This window comes from Eschrichtius robustus, chromosome 9 (assembly GCF_028021215.1).
Source record: "Eschrichtius robustus isolate mEscRob2 chromosome 9, mEscRob2.pri, whole genome shotgun sequence".
NCBI classification, from domain to species: Eukaryota; Metazoa; Chordata; class Mammalia; order Artiodactyla; family Eschrichtiidae; genus Eschrichtius; species Eschrichtius robustus.
Genome location: NC_090832.1, coordinates 48,533,787 through 48,554,044, shown reverse-complemented (window position 1 = coordinate 48,554,044; position 20,258 = coordinate 48,533,787). Strand labels below are relative to the sequence as shown.

Sequence of the window (20,258 nt, the reverse complement as noted above, 5' to 3'; positions counted from 1 at the left end):
AAGTTCCAATATATTATGATTAACTAAAAGACAGGAAATCATACTTCTTTCTCCCTAGACAGAAGTTGAGAGAAGATGGGGTCCCATCTAAGAACTGAACCAAGCTCTTATAAATGGTAAATTCAAGGTTTCAGAAGGTCATTGTGTGGTTAAGAGGGTCAGCAGATATGCGTCAGTAGATTCTTACTTGCTGAGCATAAGAATGTGAAATAATAACTGCAAAGAAGTGGCCCTGTAAATTGCAGAGACGGTAGAAGAATTTTTGTTGGTTTAGTCTGCATATATGTGAGTCTGCGTACACACTTGCTGTAGCTACTGGAGGTCCAGCCAGGGTCTGGGCCACTGCTGAGAATGAAGGGCATAGAATGGCCCTCTAGGATGTCTCAGGAAAATCTCTTGGAAAAGAAAATGGCAGGCTGTTTCAGAGCTACTGCCTCCATCTTGGGTCTGTTGTAGGGAGGACTGTGAAGGCTTAGTGTGTTTTAAGCATTGGTCCAATCTGTACTGGTTAAGGCCCTAGACTATTGGATTCAGAGTCTTTAGCTCAGAAGCCACATAGGCCGAGAGGCCATATCTCTCAGAAGGTTTTGTTTGGTCAGCCCAGTATTTTGCTCTTGTGATTGCTGTTGTTTTAATTTTAATTAGTTACTAACTGAAAAATCAGGCCATTTCAAGCCCCTCAAATTTCCCATTTCCAGCTTCTTTTGGAAATTTTGGCCCTTTTGATTTTCTCAGTCAGACCCTACCAGCTTCACTCCTTTATGATACCTCTCTGGCTGTATAGGTGGTTGAGTCTGTGACTCCAGCTTTAGAGACCAGTTGAGAGCTGGCCTGAAGGCAGGCAGTCCCCTGGGGGCAGGAAGCAAGGGGACAGTCATACTGCCCCTGGAGGCAGGCAGCAGTCCTATTTCCAATTCTGGCTCCTCAGTCTAGCTGAATGACAGCAGGCGAGTTATTTAACCGTTCTAAATCTCGGGCTTCTCATCTGCAAATGCTACCTCATAGGATTAGTGTGATGATCAAGTGAAATCTGCTTTAATTTAGCTTATTGTGGAGGCTGTCACTTAGTAAGTCCTCTATGAATAGATATTAGCTATTTTTGTTGATCTTCATCATTATTATTAATGTACCTGAGACATGAGGGTAGTAGGGGAATGTAAATAATTACATATATATGTAAGAGATTATTTTATTCCCTTAGTAATTCCTCAAAATACTTTATACTCCCTCCCCATACCCCAAAAGTCACTCCTCTTACGTACCTTCAATCCTGTTGATATGAGGGTCTATTTTCTCATTTTGTCTTCATTGTTGATTATCTTTTCATGTCTAATTCTTTTATTTCAGTCTCTATATTTTAATATTCTACCAGCTAGTCAAGCCTACTTTTCCTTTTCTAGACTTTATTAATATATATATATATACCTAAAAAATGATTATAAAATTTTAGAAATCAGACTAGTTGTGTTGCAGGTATGTGGGAGAAAAAACTTTTAATAAAAGGACTTTTATACTTTTAAGTGGAATTGTATGACTTTGTCTTATTCTCTTTGCTATAACGTCCTTCATGATTCCTGCAGAACACACAGTAACAATATCCTACAGGAACCTCCCCTCATGCACAATTTTATTTTTCTTTTAAGGAAGAAAGGAAAAAAAGTAGGCATTTATTCGATTGAGGCTTTCTTTTTTTTCCTCTCCTGGAAACGAATTATATTACCATTTTCTGATAATTTGTTAGAAATTTACTTTATTAAACCTTGATAAAACTAAAATATTCTTGCTATACTGATAGACCAAACAAAAGTGCTAAAAGTAAATCTATAATCTAATTTTAGATTTTATGTAAATTAGTAAATCTTTTCAGATAAAGAAAGTATACCAAAGATATTCCGGTATAGGCTGAAGGTTATCTTACCTAAATGAAAGATGAATCTGAGAATCTAGCCACGCTTTAAAAATGTGTGCCAGTGTTTGTTTAGAATCCCTTCTATTTTATTAGACACAGGAACAGTAATTTCACCAGCAGGAATACAATACAATACAGGTAAGTTGACCGCTCCTTTGATTGTTATCCATGGCAGACATTTTGGATCCAAGGTGTAAGAATCCAAATAAGAAATAATAAACATCCAGTCCCTGATGATTCATTTAAGTCCTGCTCAACTAGATAAAAGCTTCTACCAAGAGGAATAACTGCCACTCCTCCTGGCTGGCTTTGTGTTTCTTTCAGTGCTCTGAAGAACTTTGTACTTGAGTAGCTCTGCTGTGTCAGGCTGCTGGACAGGAGTTGATGCTCACGGCACCGCTGACCAGGGCTGCTTTACTGAAGCTCACTGGGCGCCCGTCAATCACAAAGTGACGGATGCAGCCTGTGAAGGGTCTGCCAGGGGCCAAGCGTGGTGTCAGTAGAGACTCTGGAAAAAGAAAGAAATGAACACAAAGACTGCAGTTGAGGCGTTCCAAGCCCAAATATTACTTTGTGGCAAAAATATACATCATAACCGCTCACATTATCAAGATGATTTACACGTCAAAGACGGAATATAGTAATAATTTATGCATTTTCTCAGAAACATTATCTGCTTTTGAAGTAATATGAACATGTAGTAATTTTAAAGTTTTGCCATGTTTTCCATGATCAAATTTCAGAGTATAATTCAGCTGTGTATTTACCATTGAAATTTACCACTTACAAGTAAAGCCTCAGCAGTGAATTTTCAGGATCTACGTATGCTTTTTAGAGTTAATTTCACCTGGGCCTCACTTATTTTGTGTGCTTTACTGAGACAGAGGAAAGAAAATTTAGCTTCCAAACTCTTCTTGGAATTGGTTAATGTTTCTGTTTAATCTGTATCATTACCCTTCATCCTTAATCCTCCACATTTTTGCCAAGCTCATAAAATATAATGAGAAAATAATGAATTCAAGTAAACTAAATTTTAATTTTTCTGAGCTCAGGGCTTAAGAACTATAAATAGGATAATGATAACTAGCCTAGTCTTTGTGTGGCTACAGGTGCCCTGGGGTATGCCAGGGGAATTTTCTCCCATTATCTTAATTAGAGATCTAGAAGAAGACTTGATGCTTATTAATTGTACAGACACAATTAAATGTGTTGAGATGATAGAAGCAATATAATTTAAAGCAATTTAGAGAGCTTAGAAAAATCATGAAATTAAAATCCATTTAGTGAAAGCTTATTATTATGTACAAAACAGCTATGTGAGCAGTAGCAGATAAAAGATGGAAAACACTTAGAAATCAGTAACTCAGGAGGGAAGATAAAAAAGGACAGCAAATTAAATACCATCAAGCAGATGTAATAAGTTTTCCAAGCAATGTAGATTAAGAATATGCAGAAGCTTTGTATTGAAATAAATCATGGAAATAACATTTCATATTTAGAATGATAATTATCAAGTCTTAGATGTAGAAGAGGCCTAAGAGATCAATTCCTTTTGTCTCTAGATTAGTATGACTATATATATTCTTCAAGCCTGTTCAGTGTACTTCATCATCAGAATAAAGATGAACAGGAAAGAATGTAAGGGGTAGAAACATCTATTTCTTCTGTTCATTTTGGATACTAGTTTTAGAACATGGATTTTGATTCTGCCCAAGCTTACCACCCTTTGGTTCATGGGGGACAAATTCTAGAGGAAATAGTTCATGTAGAAATTATGGTCTGCATAATTCACTACACAATTTATTGCAGTAGTGACAATAAAGTGCCCCAGAACCCTAAGTAATTGATTGATAAAATCAACACATGATTTTAAGAGCAAACATTCTGCAGGTTGAAAGCTTGACTATATACAGAATAATGCAGGATCTTCAGTAGAGGAATGAATGGTCCTTAACTCAAAAAATTAACTTCTAATTTTGATTTTTAAATGATCATACAATGAAGTTGAATTTTCTGGTATAAAGTTCATTGGATTTCAATGCATTAACTTTTTATTGATAGAAACAATGTGTTACCAGGGTTCTGCCTGGTATGAGAGAGCTGGTTGGGATTCTAAGAGATTTCAGTGCATATAGGGGTTTTGTTTATGCCTAATTTCCTTTAGTTATTCTTTTTCATGCCCCAGTTTCTGATATGATTTTAGTGGAATTAATCTCGAACAGCTCAAAATTATGTGATTAATGATGTTCGGCTTAAATTATAATTGCTTCTGTTCTAGGCTTGCTGGCATGATTCGCAGATGGAATTAAAGGGTGCAGTGGTGCAGTGGGCTGGTGGGTATGCCTTGCTAGTTCCTGTGTGTTGGCTCATTAGCTAAAATTTGCTATTCATTGCATGTCTCAGGCAGGCAGAATTTGGCTTCAGGTATATGTTGCGCACCCAGTCTGTAGAGCTTAGCAAGTCTTATAGTGAGAGATGATGGCAGTGTTTAATGCTGGGATGAGACTCTGAAAACAAACACAAATCAGAGAGACAAATATTTGTTTGAATGAGAGACAAATATTTGTTTGATATAGTAAGCACTCTGGATGCAAAGTAAAGAACAAATACCGTAACTTCCATGAGCCCACGCTTGTTTTGTTCATCTCCTGGAGCCTAGCACAGTGCTTAATAGACACTCAATACATATTTGTTGTGTGTTGAAGTCGTGTTCTCTGGCAGCAAGGAGTGTACAATTTAAATTCAACAATATTCTGCAACAAGTGCCACAAAGGTGGTATGCATAGCACACTCTAGGGGGAGGGGGGCATGTGTGTAAGAAGTCTGAGCTGGATCCTCAAGGTCAATAGGAGTAAAGTTGGGGGAAGAGTGGGAGAAGTTGTTCCTTGAAAAGGTACTAGGGGAGGCAAGAAAGAAGAACATCTTCCAGAAACTGATGCCTTGTGCACTTGTGCAAAGGCCTGGAGCAAAGAGACCATCATTGAACATCTAGAGAACTGCAAGTCCCAGAAGGTAGGGGGAGGCCCCAGAGGCAGGGGCAAGGCGGGGGCGGGGTGGGGGGGGGCAGATGATCAGGACCTTGCATGCCAGGCTGACTTTGATCCTGTAGGCACTTGGGAACCTGTGAAATATTTTAAACTATGTTGTGATTTCCAGGAAGAAAGCAATGTGCAGAAATGGAGGAACTGATAGGACACATCTTCCACACTGTACCTGCATGAAGTGCAGTGTGGTGTTTGGCAGTATTTCTTTCTGAAACCGAAGCCTGGAGCAGGAGGAGAGGACTGAGAAATGGAGATGGGAGTGGATAGTGGAAGTAAAGGAGAAGAAGGGTTGCTTTTTGAGGGTCTCAAATATTTCATCAGTGAGTTACTGTTATTGTCTATACTGGTATTTGAAAAATTGATATTACAAAGCAGAAGAGTGCTTTGTTGCTACTATTTTGTGAGTACGCAAGACTGGATGCTTAATCTTTCTCACTCTCTTAATTAAAGCATTATTTGCCTTTACATGGGTCAGTCTAAAATAGTCTAGTTAGGATGCAAGGTAAAACCATGTTAAGTTCTTCCTTAAAATCCCCACCAAATTCCAGATGTAAAAGCTTGATTTTTCCCTCTTGCTACCTTTATCATTCAGTTTTTCCAAGTTAATGAAGTGTGTGAAACAATCACTTTCAACATAAGGCCACGGTCCCTGCTTCAGAGGTTTAAAGTAATTGTGGAGGGTCCATAAGTGTCCTGTCACCATCCTGGATTATACACCATTCTTGGCAGATGACAGCAGTGATGTCACTGATGATGTTTACAGAACTGCAGCTGGGAACCTCTCAGGGAATGTGACTACATAGGAACAACAGAACTTATGGTCTGCAGCTGTTTTCACATTTCAAACTAGTCCTGGTCGGGAAGAACTGTGTATTCTCTCTTAGTGTGGAAGAGGAGCAACTTTCCGCAAACTTTTAGTCCTCCAAGGTTCTTTCTCAGATCCTAGAGCAGCAATAGTGCATGAGTTTTCTTTGTGTCAGAGATAAGATAGAGTGTGTTTCACTGTGTGTATGTGAGGAGGGTATGTAAAGTGAAGGGAAAAAAATTAAGCAGATACAGCAGAGGGAGAGAAGTTATCTACTGGTTAGAATGCTGTGGTGTATAGTTCTTATGTGTTACTTTGTTTTGATCCTTGGATAAGGTTTCATAATTGTCAGTACACTTTTTCCTATGAAAGGATATTGTATATAAAATCCTTTGAGTTATTAGGTTAATTATGAAAATACATAGCTCAATTCTTAATAGTATAATAACAGTTATGAGAACTTAGTGTCTTTTTGGATTTGGAAACTTGTCACTTTTAAATAACTCTTACCTGGAACACCTCCAACAAACACAGGCTCCCTGTGATCAACTGGTTTTGGATTCAGGGGTCCAACCACGTGGTTCACTTCAGAGTCTACATCCAACTGAACCACATTTGAATCTCTAATAACTGAAATACAGGGAAAAGAGTGGTCATAAGTGACAATGAAAGGATTAATTTTCACATGAAAGGTAATAATTCATTACAGTAATGGCTTTTATTTATTCTGGAATAAACCATACACTATCCTCTAATCACTGAAAACATCAATGTCTAACCAAAAAATAACTAACATTTTCCTTTGAAAGGGATAATGTTTAGGATACTCTTTCTGCTACTTTTTTGCTCCATAAGGTATGCATTATTTAAACAACTCCCGAAGACTATTCCGGCAGCATTAATATTTTCAAATCACATGTGGATTCAATATACACATTTTAGTACAGTAACATTTGACTCTCTTTTCTTCACCACTTTTAGACTGTCACCGATTACCTATTCTGTCATATAAGTTATAGTCTAAGTTCTGCCAAGCCATCATGCCACAGGTGGGTGTGTAGGCTCACTTTATTAAGGAAACCCAGGACACTCAGCTTTTCTCACCTGTAATTCTGTGCCATCTGCCATCACAGAGACTCTGCTTGGGTGTCACTAAGGTGGAAAAGTCTCTGATACCATTATTGACTTTCACTATGACCTGCAAAAGACAAGGCACATTGTGGAATTTAATTTCATTTCTCCTCATTGTGATAAAATGAAATTTCTTACATTTACCACGGGGAAGCAGAACTTTTAACATCCAGACATGATTAGCTTTGCAATTTGAACGCAAGGGGTCACTCTTTAGTAGGCTACAGAAAGTTTAAACTGTTCCTCAGACAGAGAACAAAATAATGACACAGGAGAGAAGAGGGGGCAGAGGAACAGTAAGATAACACAATGAATTCCTTTAATTTTAAAGATGAAATGTGTTATACAAGGCAGGCTAAGGTACTGATGTAGAGCATGGACTCTAGGAGCCAGACTGCCTGGGCTCCCACCCCAGCGCTCCCACTTAACATCACTCTGTGCCATGTCTTCTCATTTGCAAAATAAGGGTGATAACTGTAATACTGACTTCATGGAGCTACTGGGGGGATTAAATGAGTTAATCCATATAAAGCAACTGGAATAGTATCTGACACACAGTAAAGCACCACATAAGGATTTGTTTTATTATTATATGGTTTAATAGAATATACGGGAACTCAAATGAAAATCAGTTATATTAAGTTAGGGACATCATTGAAAATATGCTTCATATTTATTTGAGTACTCTCATGAATGTTCTTTAGTAATATTATTTAAGGATGAAAGTGGTGTTTAATTATAACAGAATTTTTTGTTTTTAGTAGTTGAAAATATGATATGCATATAGATTATAGAGGGATGTTTTAGTACTTGTTGGTTTTGATAGTTAACGTGTTTGCTGCTTCCATTTGTTGTAAAAAAATTCTCTTCCGATTCTTTTGTTAAAACCTTTTAATTATGGATTTTTGCCACAATTTCATGGCTCTTTGCTCTAATCAAATCAATTCCCAACATATGAATCTGAATCCAAATATTGCCTGTGTTTAAATTTTATGTTATACCTTCCCTGTTGTTTGTTCTTTCCCCCAGTTAGGAAAGATTGATGAAATAATTCTGTGAAATAAATCTGCTTCAGATCCAGAATCCAAGATCAGAGGAGACAGACTGTTAAGACAATTTTTAACACACTACCTGCCCATTTTTCATGTGAACATTTAGGTACTCCCCATTGACACTGTGGCCGTGAACAAGGGTTCCAGAACTGCTTCTGGGACGGACTTCAAATGCAATCTCAAACTTCAATCCAATATTGAAAGACTCATCTATGGAGAGAAATACTATTAGTTCTCAAGAACAGCAACCTAAATTTTGTAACCATGGTTTGATTGCAGGTTTTTGTATTTGTTTTTGAAAGTTTGACGCATTTTTCAATAGGTAAGCAGAAAGTGTTGTTTTCCATGTCAAACACACTGTGGAAAGCTCCGTGGGGGTCTGAGATAACTAGCACACCACTCCTGCTCTGGGGCCTGGGGAGGAAACAGCTTGCTGAAAACACAGCATGGCTATGTGAGCACAGGTGAGGAGAAATTGATTCCAACTAGCAGGACCATTTAATACTTCAAAAGTGAGAAGGAGGAAAGAGCAAACTGGGAAGAGTGAGCCGTCTGAACAAAGTACAGAGGCTGGAACATTTGGAGAGCACTGTGGATGCCAGTGTGGCTGGACTGTCCCCTGCAAGGGTAGAGGGAGGCAAGGTGAATGGGGAAGGCTGGTGGGAGCCACACTGGGAAGGGCCCTAGTGCTCCAGTATGGAAGGTAGACCTGACTTTGCAGTCATTGAGCAAGGGAGCTGACTTGATCAGATCTGTATTTAAAATAATTCTTAAAAAAGTAACTGGTGCCAGTGCTGCAGAGCATTTGGGAGGAAAAACAAAGTGAGAGCAGCAAAAGCAGTTAGCAGCTGTTATTGCAGTGATGCAAGAAAAGGAATTCTTCTTAAGACTAGCTGGGTTCACTCCAAGAGACTCATTGCAAACCTGGGCATCTTAATAATGTTCACTTGACGTGTCTCCTCATAGATAACTTTTTAATTTTTCCTGCTGTTAATTAATGTTTATTGAGAACATAAATTGTGCAGGTTGCTATGCTTTTCAGGCTGTCCAAGTCTTTGAGTTCTTATCACCGAAATTCAATGAAGGGTTGAGAAATGTGCCTGTAGGTGTTTTAGTAGGGAGAAAGGAGGAGAAAGGAAAGTAAAATCATGAGCTAGACAAAGAGAGGATATATTACCTCTGGTTATTCTATTGGACATGCGGGCGGTTTAAGAAGGAATACTTGGCTGCACTGTAATGTCTTTATTCAGGGGATGTTGAGGGCGGGGAACATGTGGTTTTATACTCTTCTCCTATCTTCTTTCCCAGCACCTGTCCTGGTACCTTCCTCACACCTAATGGTTGCTCTATAGAATGTTGGTGGAATGGATTGGATGGTGATTGTGTGCAGTCTGTTTAGGATTTTATTTATTTATTTTTTGGAATTATTGATGCTACTTTTTTTTTTTTTTTTTTAAGTCTTCATTGAATTTGTTACAATATTGCTTCTGTTTTATGTTTTGGTTTTTTGGCCATGAGGCATGTGGGATCTTAGCTCCCCGATCAGGGATTGAACCCACACCCCCTGCATTGGAAGGCGAAGTCTTAACCACTGGACCGCCAGGGAAGTCCCAGGATTTTATTTATTTATTTTTAGAACTATTATGTTCCATCACCTGGCATAGGGACTGTCATACCAGAGGCACACAATAAAAACTTTGTTGAATGAGCGAGAGAGTAAGAGTTGAGGAGAATAAAAATCCAGAAATAAAATGTTTTTAGGATAGTGTTGTCTGTCTGCTAGAGTTGCTGGCAAGGGGAAGAAGTGGAACTTTCCTTAGTAGGAACAATGGGTGACGCTTAGAGGGAGCAGAGAAAGACCTAGAGACTGAGGTGGCCAAGAGCCAACACAGGTTAGACCATGGTGCAGCACAGGAAATTCTAAAGGGGCCAAGATGGTCTTCCTCCAGAGGTTTGGCAGCTGTGGAGAAGCACTGGCTGGGGAAAGCGAACAGGGATGGGCACGGTCCATGTGTCTAAGTTTGGAGGGTAGGAGAGGAGAAAGGTGGTCCTTATGGAAAGAGGCCATTTTCTAGGGCTAAGTGAGTTAGATTTTCTGGTTTTTATCTTTGGGCCCAATATCCCTGTTAGCCACCTCTAGGAAAGAAGTATTTCATGATTCATGTTTTAACATAAGTCACTGTTACCTAGAACCACGTATCCTCCTTCTGTTGAAAAGTATGTTCCTGTTTCCATTGGGCCTTCAAAACAAGGAGTCACGCTAAATGTCTGAGAAGCAGAGGTGATGGAGGCCCCATTGAGCTGGAGATTGCTGAGGCAGCCACTGAAGCTGTAGACTGAGTTTATCTGAGAGAAGAAGACATTTCTTAAAATCCATTTTCTCAACACTCACAGATGTACCAAAGGGAAACAAAATGAAGGGATTTGAGTCCAGAGAGAAACCAAGTAATTTCTTGCCTTATTTATCTTAGCTATCTGAATGATCAACTACCTTGCCAGGTAGTTGCTTTATAAGTAGCTCTTTGAAGCTCGAATTTTGTATTTGATAATGACAGCCTACCGTAATTAAGGTAACGAAAATTTTTACGTTTTTCAACACAAGGTAAATTGCAGCTGTGGTTTTCAAATTGAACATTAGAAATATCCTCGTTTGTTTCTCTTCAAGAAGAACAGCTGTGCCCTAGATCACCTAATGCTGATGAGGGCTAGCAAAGTTCTTAACTGTTAAATCTACCATGGTTAAATAAACAGTAGAAAGCTTGCTTCATTGTTTTGTGGTTGAGCATTTATCATACTACAGAACAGGAAACACGGGCCACTTGAGATAACTGATTTCACACTGCTTTGGAAATCTCTCTTTTAAAGAAGTTATCATGGAATTGGGGGTACTTACCTAAAATTTAATTAAACATGGACATTTTCCCCCTTTTTTGCTTTATCCACATATATTAACGGATCTTAGAAGTATATTAATTCTTTGTGTTAAAGTCAAATCTATATTTATGTTAAAAAAACTTAGTCCTTTGATGCATTCCTTTATTGCTAGATAATTTTTAAAGGTCCAATATTTTAAACTTCTAAATTACAAAAATAATGTTGTTGTTGTTTTCTACTATATCCTCACGTCTCCCCAGGGGTAACCACATTTCCTTGCACATTTACAAATTGTGTGTATGTGTGTGTGTGTGTGTAAGAAACAAAAATGAGATCATAGTTCACATAAGGGCCTGAAAGGTTTTTTTCATCCAATAATATATTGATATAATGGAATGACTTGCTTTCTTTTTTGGGTTTTTTTGGCTGCGCCGCACGGCTTGCAGGATCTTAGCTCCCCAACCAGGGATTGAACCCAGGCCGTGGTAGTGAAAGCACTGAGTCCTAACCACTGGACTGCCAGGGAATTCTTTCTTGGGTATTTTTTTAAGATTAAAAGTATGGGTACTTGCTGAACAAATAAGCATCTCCTTGAGACATAACTTTTCATGACAGTTTGTATCTCTGAAACATTTTCCATCTCACCTCTACCCTAGAATCAAAAGATCACTCTGGGCTTTGTAATGTCATAGGGTGGACAGACAACCTCAGGACAATACCCACTTATGTACCCCATCTCCAGCCAAACTACAGTTTTACTTTTGCCAGTTTCCTAATCGTAAAATGAGGGCTAGATTAAATGATCTTCCAGCTCTAAAGGTCGATGGCTCTACCTGGTCACGCCTGGCTTACCTGGACATTTTTCACAGCCTTTCCAGGAGCCACACCTCCCAGATAAATAGGACCCTTGATTTTCCAGGTAGCTCCAGTAGGGGGAAGACTTTCTTCTAAGACTCGAAGACCATCAATTATCAGCCGGCCGCTGCTTTTTTCCCGAATAAATATCACCTGGATGGAGAGAAGGACAATAGAGAAGGCTGTGTTGCCTCTCATCCCAACTTTGCTACTGCAATGCCACAGAAGTTCTTTAAAAAAAGTGGTCCTGGGCTTCCCTGGTGGCGCAGTGGTTGAGAGTCTGCCTGCTAATGCAGGGGACACGGGTTGGAGCCCTGGTCTGGGAGGATCCCACATGCCGCAGAGCAACTGGGCCCGTGAGCCACAGCTGCTGAGCCTGCGCGTCTGGAGCCTGTGCCCTGCGACGGGAGGGGCCGCGATAGTGAGAGGCCCGCGCACCGCGATGAAGAGTGGCCCCCCCCCTTGCCGTAACTAGAGAAAGCCCTCGCACGAAACGAAGACCCAACACAGCTAAAAATAAATAAGTAAATAAATAATAAAAAGAGTAGCTATTAATTTAAAAAAAAAAGAAAAAGTGGTCCTTTCTCTGAAGGTTAGGAGTCTCTTCCTTTAACGCTTGATTTAAAGTTACAGGCTTAATTTCTGAATACAGCTTATGTTTAGCAGAGTTCTCTATGAGGCTCTGCCCAGCTGGCCAGCCCACATGCTCTCTCTTGTAAATTTAATTATAATTAATTGTAATGCAGCTGACATTGCTTACTCTTGCCACTATATACACACTGAATTGCTTGGATATTTAGGTTATTCTACCTGTTGTATCCTGTCGTCCTAACAGATTTACTCTTCACTTTGTACCTTCCACAGCTTAGTCCACGAGACACTCAGCAATCATTGAAAATTTAGAACATTATAGGCAGTGGAAAAAAAACCCAGTCGAGCGAAATATCCTTAAAAGCCAAACTTCGGTTTATGTTGGCCATTGATCTTTTGTTTAAAATAACTGCACTAAAAAAAAAATTGATCTGTAAAAAAAATTATACTCAGACTGTACTTCTTTTAAAATAATATGATTCAAGATTTTTGTAATGAATTAATGGAAATTTTGAAATTGAACATATAGCAACAGAATTTTTAAATGGATGTTTCTAGAAAAACCCCTAGTGGGTATTAGTGTCAGTCCATTTGACAGTGGTGGACATTTGCTGATAATAATATTCTCTGCCTTCAACTTACATCATGCCACAAACCATCATTGTATTTCTCTTGGCTTCTAATCTTCAGTTTCTTGTGGCCAACATTAAACATGAAAACCAAGCGGCCGTGGGCTAAGAATAGAGCCATGAAGTCATTCTCTTCTTGATCCGAGACATAGAAAATCATCCCATGGGAGGAACGTGTTTTCAGACGAATGGAAAACTGGGATCTGGTAAATGAGAAGAAAAAGCTTACCACCTGTCAAGGGAGACTGAGGGTGATCTCTAACTTCCCAAGGCAACAGAGTGTAAGAAAGACTAAAGCCATTTGATCTAATCCCAAGCAACATTCTTCTAATTATTAGTATTATTAGAAGATTAGAATAGAATACTATTAGATTAAAGATTAAATTAGAATACTAACATTCTTAGTATTGTTAGTGAGTATCGGGTAAGCACCGCTAGTTCAAAAATGTAAATCCTTCTCCATTTCCTCACACAACAGGGATACATCCCACATTTAAGAAAGTGTTGTTTCAGTAAAGGATAATCTCATGTCTTCCTTTTAAAATATGGTTGCAATTAGTTTAGTAAAAATCTTTATGTTAAAGAAGCTTCATGTGGACAAAATAGTAGTAATTAATATGCATATATAATTTTGCATAGAAACAATATGTGTACTGTCTAAAATACAGATTCAATTTTCTCCCTGTAAAAATTAATCGATGGATATCACATGCTAAAAACAGCTACCAGAATGTGTAGAAATTAAATAAAAATTTCTAGAAATTTAGCTCTAGGCCATAGGTAAGATACATTTATGAGGCTAATTTCCAGTCTGATTAACTCTAAATTTTTCCTGAAGAATACAAAATACTGATTCTGCCCATTAGGAAAACAGGAAATTAGAAGGCATTAGGAGTTTCTTATTGAATGCACTGCTTGTATGAATGTTTGAAAGAGCTATATAAGACCTATATAAGTATATTTGGGTGCTAACAGTTTACAAAGAAATCTTCAATAATACTAAATAACCTGGAGATTTGTGAAATACCAGGAAGAGTGATGAACTTTAGAGATAGTTTGAGGGCCAACAGAGATACAAGCGCATTTGTATTTTCAGTGTCTTTCCTTATTAACCTTCCAGCAGTTCAGATGCATTCCCATTTACAATCTGAAAGCAATTTGTATGGGGGAGGGAAGGTGATAGCAAGGTTAAATGATGAGTCATCTAAAATTTACCCCATCTTCCTTTCTTTGATTGTCTTTTCTTTTTGATAAAGTACAGCAAACTCCTAGGAGAATGCTGTTTTATGCACCTTACTTTTGGGAAGAAAGTCACAGAGAATGTTATTTGTTGGACAGTATGAATCATGTACTATTTAGTATTCGTTTTGATGATAAACGAATAAGATTAATTTGGCACAGAAAAATTATAGCAAAAGGATGACATATGGCAAATAAGGATGCAACCCAGCCATGGCATCAAGTTTCTGAGAGGATAGTATGTTACTTTACTTTTCACCAAAATCTCCTTTTAAGTGTTCAAACTCTTGGCGGCTGTTGGCTGTCCCTCCGTACTGATAGGCGTGCTCTATTGCTCTAGGGCTGTTGGAAAGGTGGCAGTGAGAGTCTCTTGGAACATTCCTCTCTAGGAATTTCAGGTCAACAGGATCCCATGAAGGAGCATCTTTACTTTTCTCTCCCTGTAAGAATAGGCAATGAATCATTTAGGAGACAAAACTGACATACTAGTAGCAAAAATTCATTTTTGATTTTCTTATCATTAATAATGATGATAAATAATTAAAGGGTATATTATTTGTGCATTTTCCACTCATAAAATATTAGGCCTCTCTCTTCCTTCCTCCACCACCATAAGAAAATGCCAGCAGTAGCTGCAGCAGTAACAACAACAAACAACAACAACAGAGTATGTTAACAAATCCAAAATTCTAGTCTGTGATAGTGAAGCTATAGAGACAAGTGCTCTGTGATTTAAATTAAATGCACATCTTAATCAATGATGAAAAATGAAAAAGCTGGCAATAAAATAACCCTGAGACAAATCAATAAAAATCCTCATATCATATGCAACAATATCACTTGAATACACATATTATTATTTACACATCCTGTATAAAAAGTTAACAACTTAGTAATATCCTCAAAATATTTAAGAATATTTTTGGTGATATGTAGCAAACCTATGTGACAGGATATAAAACAATTTTTAAAAACTATCTTGTGCTCTTAAAATTGCACTACTGATTTTAAAATTTAGAATTGTGAAACTATAGACTAATATTTAATGGTCAGTCAATTTCTGAAGCAGAAGTACATGCAAGTAAATCTGAGCATTCATCTACTCATTTATTCAAGCAAATGTTTATTGAGTACCTAATAGGTAGGAGTGAAGGGGAAAGAAATCAACGTTTCTGCGTACCTTCCATGGGCAGTGTGTGGTGGGGAATAGAAAGGTGAGTGAGACATGCTTCCTGTTTTTTAAGGACGGAAAATTGATTTGGAAGAATAGGCTTTTAAACAACAAATTGGAAGACAGGTTGTTGCTGGACAGAAAGGACCTTAGATGACTTGGTAAAGAAGGGGGTCTTGTGTTTTAGGTGATGAGGAGCCACTCAGGTTTGAAAAGCAGGGAGTGGCCTGATCTGACCCACTTGGGAAGAAATCCTGCAACAAAGCAAGGGTGGAGAGAGAGGAAATGTTTGGCGCTAGGGAGAACTGGAGAACACAGTAAGAGTCAGGATGAGACACAGGATTAGAGGAGAAAAGACAATTTCTGGTTCAGATTGTTGAATGAATGCACACATTTAGTTTTCCTCCTCCTTAATTCCCACTGAAATGTCAGAAGAACTATACACATAAAAATAAATCCACAATAGTCCTGGAAGTCTATGAGGCTTTCTACTAGTCGAACAAAGCAGTGTGGAATTTCCAGAAGATAATAATACAGATTGGAACAGACTGACAATAAAATTCTTAATCTCATATGGGCAAAAGATAAGACCTCCAAAAAAAATCAGTGTTCCAGGCAAATCCCAGAATTACCCTCAAAATACAGGTATGGTGGGCAGAGGGCAGATGAATGAATTAAAGGGCAGACCAGCTGTGCCAGTGCCCTGCTCTCAGGGCAGAGGCTCTTAAAGTTGGGTTCTGATACTGGAAACTCTCTCAGTGGTGGTTAGATTGGAGAAAGTGAAGTGGTGCTCAGAGACTCACCTGTCCTAAAGAAAAGCCCACCTGGTTCTACCATCCCTTCTTCTGTTCCTCACATAGTTGTCAGGACTCAGAACCTGATTCACTGCTACAGAAGCAAGCCTTCTCTCTTGGATGGAGGAAGTACATCCAATCACCAATGTGTTTGTGGTTGGCCCAGGCTCTCACCTATAAATAACGGCCATAGCTTCAAGCTACGGGTGGGCAGAATGGGCTGGAGTGGGGCTTCGGGGAGACTCTTTTTCTCTAATGTATCTTGGGAAATTTCCCCTGACTCCACACTGTATTCCAACCCCAGTGGAGTAACAAGCCTTATAATGGGAGATTGATCACCTTTGTCTCATTGAGGAACAAAGCTGGAAATGGTGTGCATGTGGCATGGAGGGTGCGGGTGAGAGATTGGTGGGGGTCGGGGACTTTCCCCAACTCTGGCCATTCTTCATTCTCTCCATTCCAGTGGAGAGGATCTCACTTTTTCTCAACCAGTGTATCCACTTAGCTGTGAGAGGAGAGTGACAGTAACTTAGACGACAGGGGCTCAGCAAAGCAGGGCTTGTCGGATCACGAGTCTCAACTGAGCAGCCTTGCCTTTCTCTGCTTCAGTGTGGGAATACATGGACTAGGACCTGTCTCTTGTCTGCTGCAAAAATTAATAAAATTTATAAATGGCAACCAAATACCCTAAATCCTCTGTGGATATATGCTCTGAATAACAATAAAAAAAGAAAAGTTATAATTTAATCAATTGCTTTGCTACCATATAACACAGAGACTCAGTTTACTATCCCAAAATGGGTACGTGTGTGGGGATTCCCACTGAACCCCACTAGACTTTACCAGTGTAATTTCTTTCTCTGAAGGTCTATTAGTTGCAAACCAACTGGTGGTACCAACTTCAATTTGGTATGATTCTTTTGTTTCAGATTATAGCCAAACTGGTTGAGCTACTTAAGACAAAGAGGGAAATGTGTTATAAGGATATAGGAGTATCTTCCACAATCCAAGAAAAGAAAGTGTAGTGGGGGTCCTACCACAGGCAAGAATCAGGAACTGGAAAGCTAGGAAGAATTAAGGCACTCCTTTTCTGGAGGTTTCTGGTATCTCAGCTTTGTTTTTCTCAGTGTTTGCTTTCATTCTCCTTTTCTCTGCAGGACAGCTTTCTGCCTTTTTCTATAAAGAGTATATTATTTGTGCATTTTCCATTTATGAACTATTAGGCCTCTCTCATAATAACCATAATAAATAAAGTCTATAATAAATTAAAATGTGATAGGTGCTATGGAAAAAAGAACAGCTAGGAAAAGGTAAAAGATCAGTAGTAGTGGTAGAAGGCAGGAGGTGGGCTGGGGTATAAAATAAGGGCTAAGATACATCAACATCGAAAAAACAAACAACCCAATTAAAAAATAGGAAGAAGACCTGAATAGACACCTTTCCAAAGAGGAAATGCCAAAAGCCAACAGGCACATGAAAAGATGCTTAACATCACTAATCATCAGGGAAATGCAAATCAAAACCACAGTGAGATATCACCTCACACCTGTCAGAATCGCTATCATCAAAAAGAACACAAATTGGTGAGGATGTGGAGAAAAAGGAACCCTCTTACACTGTTGGTGGGGATTTAAATTGGTGCAGCCGCTGTGGAAAATAGTATGGAGGTATCTCAAAAAACTAAAAATAGAACTACCATATGACCCAGCAATTCCACTACTGTACATATATCTGAAAAAACAAAAACTCTGATTTGACAAGATACATGCACCCCAATGTTCATAGCAGCATTGTTTACAATTGCCAAGATATGGAAGCAACCTAAATGGCCATCAACAGATGAACAGATAAAAAGATGTGGTATATATATATATACACAATGGAATACTAATCAGCCATAAAAAAGAACAAAATTTTGCCATTTGCAGTAACATGGATGGACTTGGAGGCATTATGTGAAGTGAAATAAGTCAGAGAAAGGCAAATACTGTATGATGTCACTTATATGTGGAATCTAAAAAATGCAACAAACTAGTGAATATAACAAAAAAAGAAGCAGACTCATAGAGAACAAACTAGTGGTTACCAGTAGGGGGAGGAAAAGGGGGAGGGACAATATAAGGGTAGGGAAATAAGAGGTACAAACTATTAGGTATAAAATAGGCTACATGGATATATTATACAACATGGGGAATATAGCCAATATTTTATAACAACTATACATGGAGTATAACCTTTAAAAATTGTGAGTCACTATATTTATACCTGTAACTTATATAATATTATACAGCAACTATACATCAATTTAAAAAAAACAAATAAAATAAAATAGGGGTTAAGGTAGGGCTCACTGAGCAGATGACAGTTGGGCAGTCCTAGAAGGCAAAGGAGTTGTCCATGCAGATATTTGGGGGAAGAGTGGTCCAGGCAAGAGGAAAGCTCAAGTGAGGATCTTAGGCAGGAGTGTACATGGCCTGTTTTAGAAATAGCCAGGAGATCAATGGGAGGAGAAGAGTGAGTGAGGGAAAGAGGCCTGGAAAATATAGGGCCTCTTATGACATTGTAGGAACTTGAGCATTTACTCTGAGTGAAGTGGGGGGCCACTTTGAGCAGAGGAGTAACATGATAGGGCATGTTTAAAAGGATCTGGTTGTTGTGCCGAGAATATACTATTGGGGAACAAGGTAAAAGCAGGGAGTCTTCTTGGGAGGCTATTACAGTAATTCATATGGGAGATGATGATGGCTTGGACCAGGATGGGAGCACTGGTACTTGAGTGCATTGTTAACACTGGACCAGGAAGGAGTAGGGAGGGTTAGATTGAAAGAATGAGAAGGAATTAGACTTTCACTTGTAATGAAGGCAAATAATGTACATGCTAGGAGTAAATGAACGAGAAAGAATAGTCATCAGTGAACGCAATTTAAGACTCAAGAATTTGATGAAAGAGCTGCCTTAGTTGATGCCACAGGTCAACTGTGTGAGTGGTTAAAATGAAGGTCAAGGAAGGAGGGGAAAACAGGGTAAGATCAGAAATTAATAATTTCCATGACTGTGACAGAAACCAGAGATTGTTATGTGAAAGCAAATGATACTAGAGAATTAGCACAATAAATAATATATATTATAAAGTACAGAGCAATTTTAACCATTGTAATGAAAAGTAGTTGGAAGTATGAGTAAAAGCTTATTCAAACTGTTTTTCTGGGAACAAGAAATGATACAACAAATCTGGTAAACTGCAGTATCAGATACTACAAGAATCGTATCTTTCATATATACACAGTTGCAAACGAGTAAATTCTATAAAGCATCAGTGTCTAGAACTGTGTGTGTGGAATACAAGGGCAATCAAGAAGTTGGCATGGCATTATCTTTTACCTTTTTATTCTGACTTGTTTTAGGCTTTGAGGAATTTTTTCCTTTTTTGTGAAGGAGAAACAATGGCGAAGACTCAATGGGACACTCATAAAGAGAAGTATGGACCTTTTCAGAATACCGCTGGAAATCTTCAACCTCCACATCTCTATCCAACCTGTGTTTGTAATAGAGGAAAGAAAAACCTTAAAAATGTTGTTCAGAATTACATGATGAAACTATGGCAGTCAAAGAACTTTAGCAATTAAAATGTGTGTGTGTGCACACGTACATGATGGGCCTTTATCCAACAACCACTACCTTAATGAGAACCCTTGAAATGATCATTTAACCAATTAACCAATAACTTTGTACCTGGGACCAGCATATTCTGACAGATGAACATGTTTTCCCTCACCATGCTCTGGGTGATGGGGACCTCATCTGTGTTACTTAATCTGTATTAAATTCCTTCCTTGCATGTTTTTGTACTCAGGGGGCCTTCACTGTCTTTGTTAAGTACAAAACAAAAACGGAGCCTACAGAATGGGAGAAGATATTTGCAAACAATATATCTGATAAAGGGTTAATATACAAAATACACAAAGAACTCATACAATTCAACATAAAAAAACCAAACAGCTTGATTAAAAAAGGGGGCAGAGGACCTAAATAGACATTTCTCCAAAGAAGACATACAGATGGCCAACAGACATGTGAAAAGATGCTCAACAACACTAATCATCGGAGAAATGCAAATCAAAACTACAAAGAGATACCACCTCACACCTGTCAGAATGCCTGTCA

General features: G+C 38.5%; 1 protein-coding gene across 4 annotated transcripts in view; it reads right to left on the bottom strand.

Moving 5' to 3' along the window:
• Positions 1 to 1,973: 1,973 nt before the first annotated feature.
• LAMA4 (laminin subunit alpha 4) overlaps positions 1,974 to 20,258 on the bottom strand; it is a 147,338-nt gene continuing 129,053 nt past the window's right edge. For all 4 annotated transcript variants that reach the window (XM_068551210.1, XM_068551209.1, XM_068551211.1 and 1 more), the window contains 9 exons: positions 19,476 to 19,629; positions 14,382 to 14,569; positions 12,904 to 13,093; positions 11,668 to 11,823; positions 10,128 to 10,287; positions 8,021 to 8,151; positions 6,863 to 6,956; positions 6,269 to 6,388; positions 1,974 to 2,417 (listed from right to left, as the gene is read on the bottom strand). In XM_068551210.1, coding sequence (XP_068407311.1) covers positions 2,272 to 2,417; positions 6,269 to 6,388; positions 6,863 to 6,956; positions 8,021 to 8,151; positions 10,128 to 10,287; positions 11,668 to 11,823; positions 12,904 to 13,093; positions 14,382 to 14,569; positions 19,476 to 19,629 — 1,339 coding nt within the window. In that variant the 3' untranslated portion in view covers positions 1,974 to 2,271. The remainder of the gene's footprint in view (positions 2,418 to 6,268; positions 6,389 to 6,862; positions 6,957 to 8,020; positions 8,152 to 10,127; positions 10,288 to 11,667; positions 11,824 to 12,903; positions 13,094 to 14,381; positions 14,570 to 19,475; positions 19,630 to 20,258) is intronic.